General features: G+C 55.7%; 1 protein-coding gene across 1 annotated transcript in view; it reads left to right on the plus strand.

Annotated features, from left to right (window-relative positions):
- Positions 1 to 11,970, plus strand: part of GRHL3 (grainyhead like transcription factor 3) — a 33,707-nt gene extending 21,737 nt beyond the window's left edge. Inside the window, exons 9-16 of the mRNA XM_032863753.1 lie at positions 247 to 405; positions 972 to 1,050; positions 1,166 to 1,299; positions 2,739 to 2,773; positions 3,912 to 4,000; positions 5,147 to 5,232; positions 7,693 to 7,757; positions 11,739 to 11,970. Coding sequence (XP_032719644.1) covers positions 247 to 405; positions 972 to 1,050; positions 1,166 to 1,299; positions 2,739 to 2,773; positions 3,912 to 4,000; positions 5,147 to 5,232; positions 7,693 to 7,757; positions 11,739 to 11,853 — 762 coding nt within the window. The 3' untranslated portion in view covers positions 11,854 to 11,970. The remainder of the gene's footprint in view (positions 1 to 246; positions 406 to 971; positions 1,051 to 1,165; positions 1,300 to 2,738; positions 2,774 to 3,911; positions 4,001 to 5,146; positions 5,233 to 7,692; positions 7,758 to 11,738) is intronic.
- The last annotated feature ends 290 nt before the right edge of the window (positions 11,971 to 12,260 follow it).

Consider the following 12,260-nt stretch of genomic DNA (forward strand, 5'->3'; position numbering starts at 1 on the left):
TCCTTTGGGCTACCCTGGGCAGTCTAGTGGGAGCTGCCTCGCCAACTGGGCCGCACCCACACCCCCGTGTCCCCTGGGGAAGGCTGGCGCACCACCCCGAGCCCCAGTCTGGCCGTTGGTGGTGGTGATGGGCGCCTTCCATGGGTGCCACTCCCCAGGTGCACAGTAGGCTCAGTGAGCAGTGCTCGAGGGACAGCAGGGCTGGCTCAGGCCCGCTGTTTCTCCAGCTCCCCTGTCTGTCCCCAGGTGTTCATCGGTGTCAACTGCCTCAGCACAGACTTCTCCTCGCAGAAGGGGGTAAAGGGTGTCCCTCTGAACCTGCAGATCGACACCTATGACTGCGGCTCAGGCACCGAGCGCCTGGTGCACCGAGCCATCTGCCAGATCAAGATCTTTTGTGACAAGGTGGCCGGGGTTGGGGGATCTGGGAGGGGGAAGGGCCAGCCCCCACTAGTGTGCCCTCCGCAGTCATGTGGGGTGTGTCTGTCTCTCTCTGCTTCTTGCTCTCGGCCTGTCTCCCTCCTCTGTGGGCTTGTCATTGTCTGTCCTGGCCTCGAAGTATATTTTCCTCCCTTTCTCTGTGCTGCTGTCTCCCCTCTCTGTCTCTTTCTGAAGATCTCTTTCTAGATCTCTCTGAAGATCTCTCCATGTGTCTTTCTGCGTCTGTCTCTCTCATGTTTCTCTTTCTTCTCCTTGTCCCTATTTCACTCCACTTTCCTCATGTTTCTCTGTCTGTTCCTCTCTCTCCACGTCTGTCTGTCTCTCATGGCCTGGACTGACTTCAGACAGAGCTGGGCTGGGCTGGGCCCGGCGGGTTGGGCACTGCTACTTTCCCATTTCCTGGTCTCAGTCTGGGAAGACAGCAGCTCTAGAAGTCTGGCAGCCCCAGAAGGCTGGCCCATAGTTAAGATGCAAGACAGCCAGCCCCTCCCAAGACCCTTGGTGACCCCCCCTTCCCCTCTTCCCTGCAGGGAGCAGAAAGGAAAATGAGGGATGATGAGCGGAAGCAGTTCCGGAGGAAGGTCAAGTGCCCCGACTCCAGCAGCAGTGGTCAGTGGGGACGGGCCAGGGGCTGGGCTGGCCTGGGGCAAAGGGGAGATGGAGACTGGAGACTGGGGGTGTGAATGGAGGGGTCCCAGACACAGTGCTTTCCTTTTCCCATCAGGCATCAAGGGCTGCCTGCTGTCTGGCTTCAGGGGCAATGAGACCACATACCTGCGGCCCGAGGCTGACCTGGAGACCCCGCCCGTGCTGTTCATCCCCAACGTGCACTTCTCCGGCCTGCAGCGTCCTGGAGGGGTGAGGGTCTCTGGCCAGAGAGGGTTTCAGCCCCTGGCGGGGGTGAGGGGGGCAATCGTCTCAGATTGGTGTGGAGCCCCCTGCCACGTGGCTCAACAGGCCAGTTTAGACGAGCGTAGGTCTGGATATTTTTTACATCAAAATGGAGATGCTTTTACTGAATCCCATGGGATTAAAGAATGGACACTTGTTCGTACAACGTTAGTGACCTTTTCTACTGAAGAGAAAGTCAATTGAAGAAATGGACTTCATAACTGTCGAAATGTTCGTGCTTGGAGCACTCATGGAAGTTTCTGGATTCTGAGCCCCAAATTAGATGGTGGCCGGCTCCCCATGGAGCGGACCACGGTGGTCATGGCAAGGCTTGTGAGCGCTCACTATATGCCAGGCACTGCTCTCAAGGCCCCCCACGCACCACCTTCTCGCCCCCTCCCTGCCTCCCTATTGGCCAGACGCTGTCGTTCTCCCTGGATTCGTGGGGTGGACATTGAGGCCCAGAGACCAAACACCACAGCACGGGCAGAGCCAGGGTTTGGACCCAGGCACCTGGGCTTCAGAAGCCGAGCCTGCAAACTCTAGCTACAGCACCTCTCAGGCCGGGGAGCCATCCTTTGAGGTGGATACTGTTGTCCCCTCCATTTTCCAGAGAAGGCCACACAGCATGTCAGTGGGGGAATCAGGATGGGTGAGCCTGGCTAGTGGTTTGCTTCCATATTAAACAATTTGATTTTCCTTCCATCAAGGATCCCTCCTCCACCGCCATGTAGGTGAGAACGTTTGCAGAAATAGCTCTTGCTGTCCAAGATGCGTTCAGTGCACTGACTTCAAACTATAAGAGTTTATGAAACCGAAAGGGCAGCCAGTACTGATGTGGTCGGTGGCACATACTTTAAAACCCTTCCTGTGTCCACCATCCTCCCATCACTGCCCCCCCACCCGCCCCGGAAGCAGTTCTGTGACCCCATAGTCTGATGGCTGCCTGACCCCAGTTCCTCTCCCTAGCCAGAGGCCCCAAGTCAGGAGATGGCCACTCTCTTGGGATTAAGGGCCCTGTGGCCAGGTTGACGGCTGCTCCATGGGGAAGAGAGGGGCCCTGTTCCCAGCTGCAGGGTGGTGTGCAGTCCTGGTCCTTCTGGGCGAGCTGGGGCTCAGGTGGGACACACGGGGTCTGCCATATTTCTTCAACACTTCCTGTGTCCACCGAGTCCCCGGCTGGTTCTCCCTGGGGTGGATGCTGCCTTTCGTTTCACGATCGCAGCTCACTTAAGAGGACTTAGTCTGAGCAGAATGATCTGGAAAGGCATTCCAACTGCAACTCCCCTCCCCCCACCTCCTCCCCATCAAAGATTGGGCCCCCTCCTCCCAGAAAGCCTCCAGCAGCGGAGGGCCCCTCTCATCTTCTTGCATGTGATGGAAAATGTCTTTCGTCTTCATTGCAGGCAGTGCCCTCGGCGGGTCAGAGCAGCTCCAACAGGTACGGAGAGAAATAGCGAGGGGCCTCCTCACCCCCTCCCCGCCCCCGCCTGGCCTTCCACTGCTTGCGCTGCCCCCCCACCCAAGCCAGGGCCAGGGCACCGAGGAAGCAGCTGAGAGACTCTTCCCCCAGCCCCCAAGCTAGATTCACACTCCTTTCTCACTGAAACTGCCCACGTTTTTATGGGTTTGTTTTATGTGAAAAGTTGGCGAATCTCTGGCGAGACACATGCTTGTAAAAAGCGAAAGAAGAAGCCTCCGAGATGGTAGAGCAGATGCGGGGAGCAAGGAGGGGACGCTGTGCCTCAGGACTGACCGGGGGGTCCACACCCCACCAAGACTCCAGGAGGCGAGGGAGGGGCCTGGTGACTTGTCCCCTCCTGACGTCCTTCTCTCTAGCCTAGATGTCTGTCTGAGGGGGAGCATGGCCTCGCGGGCCCAAGGCAGGGATGAGAAGGTGGTGGGTGAAAGGGAAAGCTCGTTTGTTGTTGGTCTCCGTGTCCTGCCCCCATAAACAAGGGGTACCTTTCAGGAGGGGCTTCCATACCAAATTAGGTCACCTGCCCCCCCACCACAACCCCCACGGGGCAGGCAAGCAGGGGTTTTTGCTCTCCTTGACGGATGAGGAAGCCAAGTCTCAGAGAAGTGAAGTGACTTGGCCAAGCTCACACAGCGCTGTCAGGCTGGCACCTCAGTGTGCCTTACTCCAAATCCCGTAGCCCTGCCCCCTCTCCCCACTGCCCATCCCAGTGGATTCTTTCAAAAAACCATCCTACTGATGGTGAAACAGTCGTCATTCCCCAAGGCCCCGCTGCACCCCACATGTGGCTCTGGAAGCTGTCTGCGTGATCTCCTGCAGCCTCACGACTTTATGAAGTCTTGTTGTCATTGTTTTGTCACCCCATTGGATAGATGGGGACTCTGAGGGACTAAGGGACGCCCCCGAGTCACCCAGCTAGTGAGTGGGATTTGAACCCAGGTTGTCCCAATTCTAGAACCTGCTGCTTTCACCGCCATCCCACTGCTTTGGGTCTGCCCTCATGGGATCTTCCGCACCTCTGGGGTCCCTTCAGACTCTGGGATCCCCCTGGGTTTCTCACAAGCCCCTCCCTTTCTCCTCTGTCCCCCCTTCCCCTCAGGTTGCCTCTGAAACGAACCTGCTCACCCTTCGCTGAGGACTTTGAGCCTCTGCCCTCCAAAAAGGCCAAGGAAGACGATCTTCAGAGAGGTACCTTCACTCCCGGCCCATCTGTTGTCGGAGCCCACCACAGAGTCCCCAGCTCCCCATGAAACAGACCCCAAAGCCTCAAACACCTACTGGGGCCCAGGTAGCCAGGCAGCATCCATCCCAGCAGAGAAGGCGCAAGGGGCTGCCTTACTCCTCATAGCTGGAGTTGGGCCAAGGCTTGAGGGGGGGGGGTGGAGGTTAGGGGGAAGCCCACAGTGCTTGGAGAGAGGTCCATGGAGCTGGAGGGCTTCTGCCTCCTCTGGCTTTGTTGGACATGGGTATCCTGCGGCAGCTGGCAAAGGCAACAAGCTCATTGTGTTGGGCAAGTGCCCGCCTTCTCTGCTGGGGCCGAGGGTGGGGGGAGAAGAGTTGGGTTTCCATGCCTGGCTTTCTGGCTTCGACAGCCTAAATCTGTGACTTCATGGGAGAGGGGGACATGCCCAAACCTCTGGGAGGCTGAAGCTGATTATCAAGAAGAAACCAACCAGCAGCTAAGATCAAAAGCTTCTGGCAACCTTGAATTGAGCCTTGTACTACACTTTTTTGTTTTGTTTTGGTTTTTGGTGTTTTTTGGGGGTTTTTTTTTGCACTTGGTATTTAAAATGTCATGCCATTAATTGCCCAACAACTCTGTGAAATAGAGGGCAGAGCCACTTCCATTTCCCATTTGGATAAAGTAGGTTCAGTGATGGGAAAATGTCTTCAAGGTCACCTAGCTGGCAGGCGGTAGAGCAGGGGGAGGGATTCCAGCCTGCCCAAATCAGCCCAGTCTGAGAGTGGGACCTGCAGAGCTGGGTGGTATTTCCCATCAGGGTACAGACCCTCAGCAGGAATTCACCCTTTCTGCAGACATCAGCCTTATGGTAAAAATAATATTTTGGGGGGTGCCTGGGTGGCTCAGTCTGTTAAGCGTCTGCCTTCTGCTCAGGTCACGATCTCAAGGTCCTGGGATCGAGTCCCACATTGAGCTGTCTGCTTAGTGGGGAGTCTGCTTCTCCCTCTCCCTCTGTGCTCTCTTTCTCTAATAAATTAAAAAAAAAAAACTTAAAAAAATAATATTTTTGAAGATTCTCCCATCCCCTGAGGTATATTCCCAGGTTTGTTTGTCCTCCCTTTACCACTAAAACCCACCTCTTTGCCTCTCAGTTCTGTTGTATGTGCGGAGGGAGACTGAGGAAGTATTTGATGCTCTCATGTTGAAGACCCCAGATCTGAAAGGACTGAGGAATGCGGTAAGAGGCTCTGGGACTCCTTGCCCCCAGCTCTGGCAAGACCCCCAATCTGTGTTCCTGTCCCCCACCCCTCATGCCACAGTTCTGATTTTGCACAGGAAGGCTCTGAGGAGGAATAGCTGGAACCCTGGCTTTCTGATGGTCCACCTGTCCCACCCCATTTAGGGGGGGCCTCCAGGCCTGGCTGGTGGGGGCGTGCCTCTGTGATGTTATCTCCCAGCCATAACCCTGGCTCCACCCTGGGAGTCACACACACCATAAATCCTCCTTAATCTGATGGCTGCTGTCTGACAGGCCAGAGCTTTTTGTTGGCTTTGCAAACCTGTTTCTGTTTTAATGGGAATGAAACCCAAAAAGGCCAGGCCCCAGAGACACTCTTCTTTCTCTTCCAGGGGGGCCTCATTCCTGCAGCTTGTGGTTGGCTGGGGGGCCCTGAGTGGGGAGGTGGCAGCTAAAGGTGGTATCTCGGCAAGGAGACCTTCCCCAGCCCTCCCCCAAACTACCAGAGAGCGGGTGAAACAGCTTTGAATGAGACCCACAGCAGCTCTGTGGCTCAGCGAAGAACTGAGCAAACATGAGACTCCACCAGGGCCAGCTGGGCTCGAAGGCTGAGCTGGGCTCGAAGGCTGAACCACACAGGACAGCCAGAGGGTTCCAAGATGGCGGGCCAGGGAAGGGAGAGTGAACCGATAGTAACACCAGCTACCTTTTACTGAAGATCACTATGTGCCAGGCATTTTGTCAGGCATGAAGCGTTTGCTAGCTCACCAAATTCTCCTAACACCCCCCAAAAGTGGGTACTGTTATTATCTGTTCATTTTCATGAGGAAACAGCCTCTCAGCAGTCAGGCGACTTACCCAAGTGGCTAGAAGTGACAGAGCTGCAGTCCAGCCCAGGCTCTCTCCACTCTGCATTACCCTTCTGGTCCCTTTACAGATCATCCTCCCTGCTTGGTTGGCAGTAGCCCCAGAAGCTGGCCTCACGAAAGTCCATTAATGTTACCTGAACATTAACTCAGAGTCTCTGAGTTGGACCGTACCTAAAAGGGTCCCCATTTCATATTTGAGCTCTGTTCCCAGTAGCTCTTCCAAGTGGATACTCACTCTTGACTTGTATACTCCCAGAGATGGAGAGCTCACTACCATATAGGGCAGCCTGTGCTGTCTTTGTGAGGCTTATGGTTAGGAAGTTCCTGAGTTCTTCTTTAGACTGAATTGAGATCTTTCTCCTGGTATCTTCCAGCCATATCGCCATCCACGTAAATAGTCTAAGAATTTTTCTGGCTCAGAGGGATCTCTGTCAGGACAGAGAATAACTGAGAAGCTGAATCTGATCCTCTTCCTAAAAGGCCCAGAGAGGAGCTCAGCCTGAAGCCCTTGGTCTGGGGCTCGCTGCCACTTCAAGGCAGTAACAGCAGACAGCAACCTCTGACTAAGCCTCTCACCAGGGTGAGACCTTGGGCTGGGCTCTTCGCATCATCTTCTCAGTTGCCAAGCAGAACCACACTGTGTGGACCTCCCATGCTCGCTCCCGTTTTATAATCGAGGAAGCTGGGGCTCAGCGACGTAAGGGGACTCTCTCAGAGTGTGCGCTCCAGGTGGTAGAGCTGGGACCAGACCAAGCCTGTCAGCCCGAGAGGTAACTTCCGGCTGTCTGGGGAGAAGTGAGCTGGCTCTGGCGGCGTGACCTCAGGCAGGCCACTCACAGGCCTCTGAGCCTCGGGCTCCCCATCCGCAGGATGAGCACTAATGTCCTGGGATGTGATGGGGCAGGAAACCTGGGACCTGGCTGGGCCTAGGGTGCGTGGTTTATCCTCGTGGAGCCCGGCATCCTCACCCATCCGATGGGGTTCGTCATGCCTGCCTCAAGGGGGACACTACCTGGGCGATGCCCCTCACGACGGGACAGGAGCCTCCCCAGGGCTCCCCTTCGAAAACAACAGTGACCATTTATGGAGGTCTTCCTCACTCTGGGAACCGCCCTGAGGGTTTCAAATGGGCCAGTTTGGTCCCTTCCTCTAGCATGACCGTCTTTGCCACTAGCTCACCCAGAGTCAGCAGCTGCTGAGTGGGGGGCCCTGGGCACTGGCTTTGGGCAGGGGCTGGGGGACCCAAGGGACACTCTTTGGGATATAGTATAGTCACAAAACGTGTAGTCTGTCAAGGGTTTGCTGTGATGCGGGAAGGCTTATAACATACGACAGGAAGTAAAAAGGTTCTATAAAGCTATCCATGTGGAAGATAAAAAATCTACACCGTGGCCAAAAGATGGGAAAGGGTGCACCCACATGTTCATCTCTGAGAAACAGGATTATGGACAATTGTAACCTTCTTCTTCGAATTTTCCACAGTAGGGATGTATATTACTTTTATAACCAGGAAATAGATGTCAGAGTATAAAAGGCTGGAAAGGATCCAGTTTGGGCAGCAGATAACAAATCCCCTACTGCTCTCTTCCAGATCTCTGAGAAGTATGGCTTTCCTGAAGAGAACATTTACAAAGTCTACAAGAAATGTAAGCGGGGGTAAGTGCTCAGAACAGCTCTCCCTCCCATGACCCCTCGCGGACCCTTTCCCTCTGAAATGTTGGCTCAGGGAGCTCCCAATGCGTTGGCTTTGTGGAGAGTTCAAGGGCTGTGGAGTTGGGCCGAAAGCCCCCAGTCAGGCAAGGCCACTTGTAGAGACCAGACACTGACCAGCACCGGGAAGGAAAGAAGAGGCAGACAGAGGGAAGGGTCTTTGTAGAGACCACAGGTGGAGGCCAGTGCAGGCCCAGACATCAGAAGAGCCAGACCCAAGTCCAAGGCCATGGGATAGCCAAGTCATTTGATCATAATGCTGGCGATAGTGACTACCATTCCCTCGTCCGCCTACCGTGTGGCAGATGTGGGACTACGCATATCCCACTTAACTCTCACAGCCGCGCTATGAGGTAGACACCATGACTCACACCTCACAGATAGGGAAACTGAGGCTCAGAGGTGCTAAGCAATATTCGGGAGCAGGAACAGCGGAGGAAAGGCAAGGAGACCAAAGGGCCCAGTAGCACCGCCGCTGCTTGAGTTAGGGGCCCAAGGAGGGAGTGGCTGGGGATGAGTCTGGAAAGGGAGAGGTGACCGGTGTGGTGACCAGGTGTGGTTTTGAGGGGAACCCCCCCTCCCCGCCGGGGATGTTCCACAGGCCTCCACCTTCAGGTCTGGATGAGGCAGGAAGGAGCAAAGCTTTACCTTCCAGAGGGCGGGGCAATGTAGCACCTACTGTGGGTCGCTGGGGATTAGTGCTCAACACCACCACAACACCCTTGGCTACCTGTCCAGGAGAGCCCTTGGTGGGGGAGGGGGAGATGGAGGGTCACGTGGTGACTGCTTCTCCTCCCCCAGATTTTTGTCCCCTGGTCAGAGCCAGTGAACTGGACCCTCACAGCCCTTGCTAACTGAGTCTCTGCACCAGCCCAGCATGGGGCCTCTAGGCCAGTGAGGAATTGTTTGCACCATTCCCTGCCCAGAGGATGCACTCCCAGGCCCCTGCCAGCAGCTCAGACCCCGTCCTCCTGCTCACGACAGTGTAACTCTGGCTACACTTACTGTGTCCCCAGGAAGGTGCTTGGGCACCGCCCCGTGGCTGCTGTCTGTGGGCTTTCCTTCTCAGAAGGCTTTGCAGAAGCAGGCAGGCAGGCTTTGTACCCAGGTGGCGGCCCCATCCAGGCAGGCCCAGGGGCTGGCCTCCCACCCTCCCTCCTCCTTGGTTCCTACCCAGCCTCCCACAGAAGGGCAGGGGGGAGGGGGGCTGTCTTGCAGCCCCTGGGAAAGGACCTGTTAGGTTTTGGTTGTATGAGTATCTAAGGTTTTGTGTGTTTTTTCCTTCCAAGTTTCGGTTTCAAACTGGGGCTCACACGCTCTCTGGAGCGGAATCCTCCTCGCAGAGGGCAGGCTCTGCTTTGCCCGGACAAGCCCAGCCCCACTTCCCCTTCGATGCCCGTGCTCGCGCCCCTGGCTGCAGCCCCACCTGTAGTCGGCCTCCCTCGGGTCCCACCGCAGTCTGGGCCGAGGGGCTAGGAAATGTGTGTGTGTGTGTGTGTGTGTGTGTGTTATTTGGGGGCAGGGAAATCCTACAAGGATGCCTGGGCCCCACTGGCAGAATCTTTCCCTTAAGCCCCAGCCAGCTACTTAATTCCAAATTTTAATAGCTCCCCTGTGGGGAGCACCTTCTGTGTGCTAGGCGCTGGGCTGAATAACTCCCCAGCATCATCTCATTGACCTTTTGAGTTTAGTATGAAGTTCTGTATTTCTAGAGATGAGGAAACTGACGTTCAGGGAGTCCCGGGGTCCCAGTGAGTAGCTAGCAACCTGTCTAAAGCCTGTGCAGGCACCCACTGTTTTATCTTGCCTCCTGCTTTTTCCTCTAACCGCTAAGCAATGTGCAAATAAAGGCCGTGGTCAGGCCTTTCATTTGCTTGGCCCCATGGCCCAGGGTGTCGCTCAACCACCCTTCAGAGGCACCCTACACCCCATATATACCCCCAACCACGAAGACCTCAGGCCTAGGGTCATCTGAGATGCTTAAATGAGAAGAGTCTGCAAAAAAAAAACCTTTTGGGAAAGGAGAGGCCAAGGTCATCTGCCGCCTCCCTCAGCATCAGACTCTATTCCAATCAGTGGCCTCGTTTATTTTCACAGAACCCTCTTGAAAGTCCTGTGGACAAAGGTAGATATAATCAGCTTTACAAGCACCACTGAATGCTTGAAAGATGAACAAATACATTGTTTGGCTGGTAGCCGGCCAAGGGTTTCCGGCAAACCAGGACAGAAGACAGCTAGAAGTTGGCAAGGGACAAGAGGCCCCTGTTCTAGGGCAGCGGTTCCCAGCAAGCCCACAGCTAGGGCCCAGTTGTCACTGCCCTCGAGGGGGAAGGGTCTGGGGTCTTGTCTGGGGTGCCTTGTGTGGAGGTGTGCCCTCTGGGCCCGCTGGGAGTTCTGCTGGAGCGTGGGTGGAGGCGCCTTCAAGTTCATGCAGGCAAGGCACTCGGTGCTCAGCACCCAGAAGCACCCTGGAAATATCACTATCAGAAACCCACACACACCTGGGCCGCTGACCCAGCACACACCCCTCTGGCCCAGCCTGCAGCCCCCAGACAGAGATCCCTCTGTGAGATGAAGGAATGGCTGATGGGATCTGAGGAAGTGGGAACCTGTAATTAGACCCCGGCAGTCAGCACCCCAGCCTGGGAGCCTGAGACCAGCCCTGCTTCCAGAAAGTAGCCGTGTCTGGCTGCAGCGGCTTAGAGGCCGGGATGTAGGCCAGAAGTTTAGGCTCACTGCTTCAGCAAGGTCTCCTTCCTCCGGACCTGGGGGATGTCAGGGACAGGGGTACCGCCTCCTGTGGGGGTAGGATGGGGGAGTCCCCTGGAAAACAGACAGCTACCTGTCAGGAGCAGTAGTCTGAGACCCGTAGCCCCCGACTCCTGGCCCACTTGAAACTTAACTCTGAACTCTCATCTGAACTCTTCCCCAGGCCTGGATTTTGCCTTTCTCATATACGCCGCTTCCTAACTTCTATGTATAGGGTTTTTTGTTTTTCTTTCTAAAAAATGGTACGGTGGAAAGAGACAAAGTCCAGACGCAAGTCCCAGCTCTGCCGTCTGTTAATGGTGTGACCTCAGGCAAATGACTTCTCTGAATCTCAGCTTCCCCATCTATCACTCAGAGTAATAAGGTTCTAAGGATTCCTTTTCTCAGGACCTACTAGATTCTAAACTCCTGGAGGGCAGGGTCTAGGATCTCTGAGTGGCCCTTGTTTTTGTTTGGAGCAGGGCCCTGCTGGTGGAGAGGCCTCAGTCAATGCTAGTGGGGGGGGGGATGATGGATGAAGACACCCACCTCCATGACAAAGGGGACGCTGATGGGGTCGGGCCTGAGAGACCCTTTGTCAGGGAGGCGGCTGCCAGTGGGGTGCCCTTCAGCATACACAGTGGCTTTGACGCCCTGCAGAGGGCCATCCCTCTTAGGTTGGCCCAAGTCCCTGCCTAGAGAGTGTGGGGAGAGAGGGCTGAGCCCTTTGAGTCTCTTGCTCTGCCAGTGAGGTTTCAGCTTTGTGGGGGTGGAACCGAGAGGGGCCTCGTGTGGCACCTGCCGCTGGCTCAGGCAGGACTACCTGTGTGACACATCGCAGCCTCTTAGCACAGCCAAACCACGCTGGTCGCCCCACCAAGCCTCTTGCACTTGAACTCTCACTCTGTCTGAGTCCTGTCTGGCCCGGGGACGAAGGAGCACTGCGTCTTCCCCAGTCAGTCTGGTGCCATAGGGGCCATGACTGGAGGTGTGGCCCGGCCGCTTGGGGATCATGCCCTCCACCTTTGTTGTCACGATGGTCAGGAGACCATTCATGACGTGCCTGAAATGTTGGGGGGCACCCAATAGGTAGGAACCAGTACTGTCATCCTTACCCTCCAGAGGCCCTGAAAACAAGAGGCCTGCTACATTCTAGATGCATCTCCTCTTCTCTTCCAGAATCTTGGTCAACATGGACAACAACATCATTCAGCACTATAGCAACCACGTCGCCTTCCTGCTGGACATGGGGGAGCTTGATGGCAAGATTCAGATCATCCTTAAGGAGCTGTGAGGTCCAAGCCCCCACCCCCTCTGAACCCCTGAGGTGGGCCCCAGGCAAGGAGCCGTCTGGGAAGTGGCCCCACACCGCACACAACCTGTCTTCGTGCCTCAGTGCTGTTACTTGAATGCCCTCCCTGAGGGAAGAGGCCCTCACATTGCAAACCCACGGATGCCAAGTCAGAAAGGGACCTGGGGAGTGTCCTGACCTGAACCCCAACTCATGCTTGAATCTACGCCGGATTTCCTGCCGGCTCCTGCCCAGCCAGAGTCAGCGCCATCTTGGCTAACATCCCCACAGCCTGCCTCCTCCTCAGAAGAGCTTGTCCTTTCAGTCCATCTCCTGGTTGGCTGTTCAGATGGTGGAAGCAGACCCTCTTTCCCAGAGCTTCCTTGACTCTTATCCAGCTTTCATTCTTG

This window comes from Lontra canadensis, unplaced genomic scaffold (genome assembly GCF_010015895.1).
Source record: "Lontra canadensis isolate GAN:19392208 unplaced genomic scaffold, GSC_riverotter_1.0 scaffold25, whole genome shotgun sequence".
In the NCBI taxonomy this organism is placed as follows: Eukaryota; Metazoa; Chordata; class Mammalia; order Carnivora; family Mustelidae; genus Lontra; species Lontra canadensis.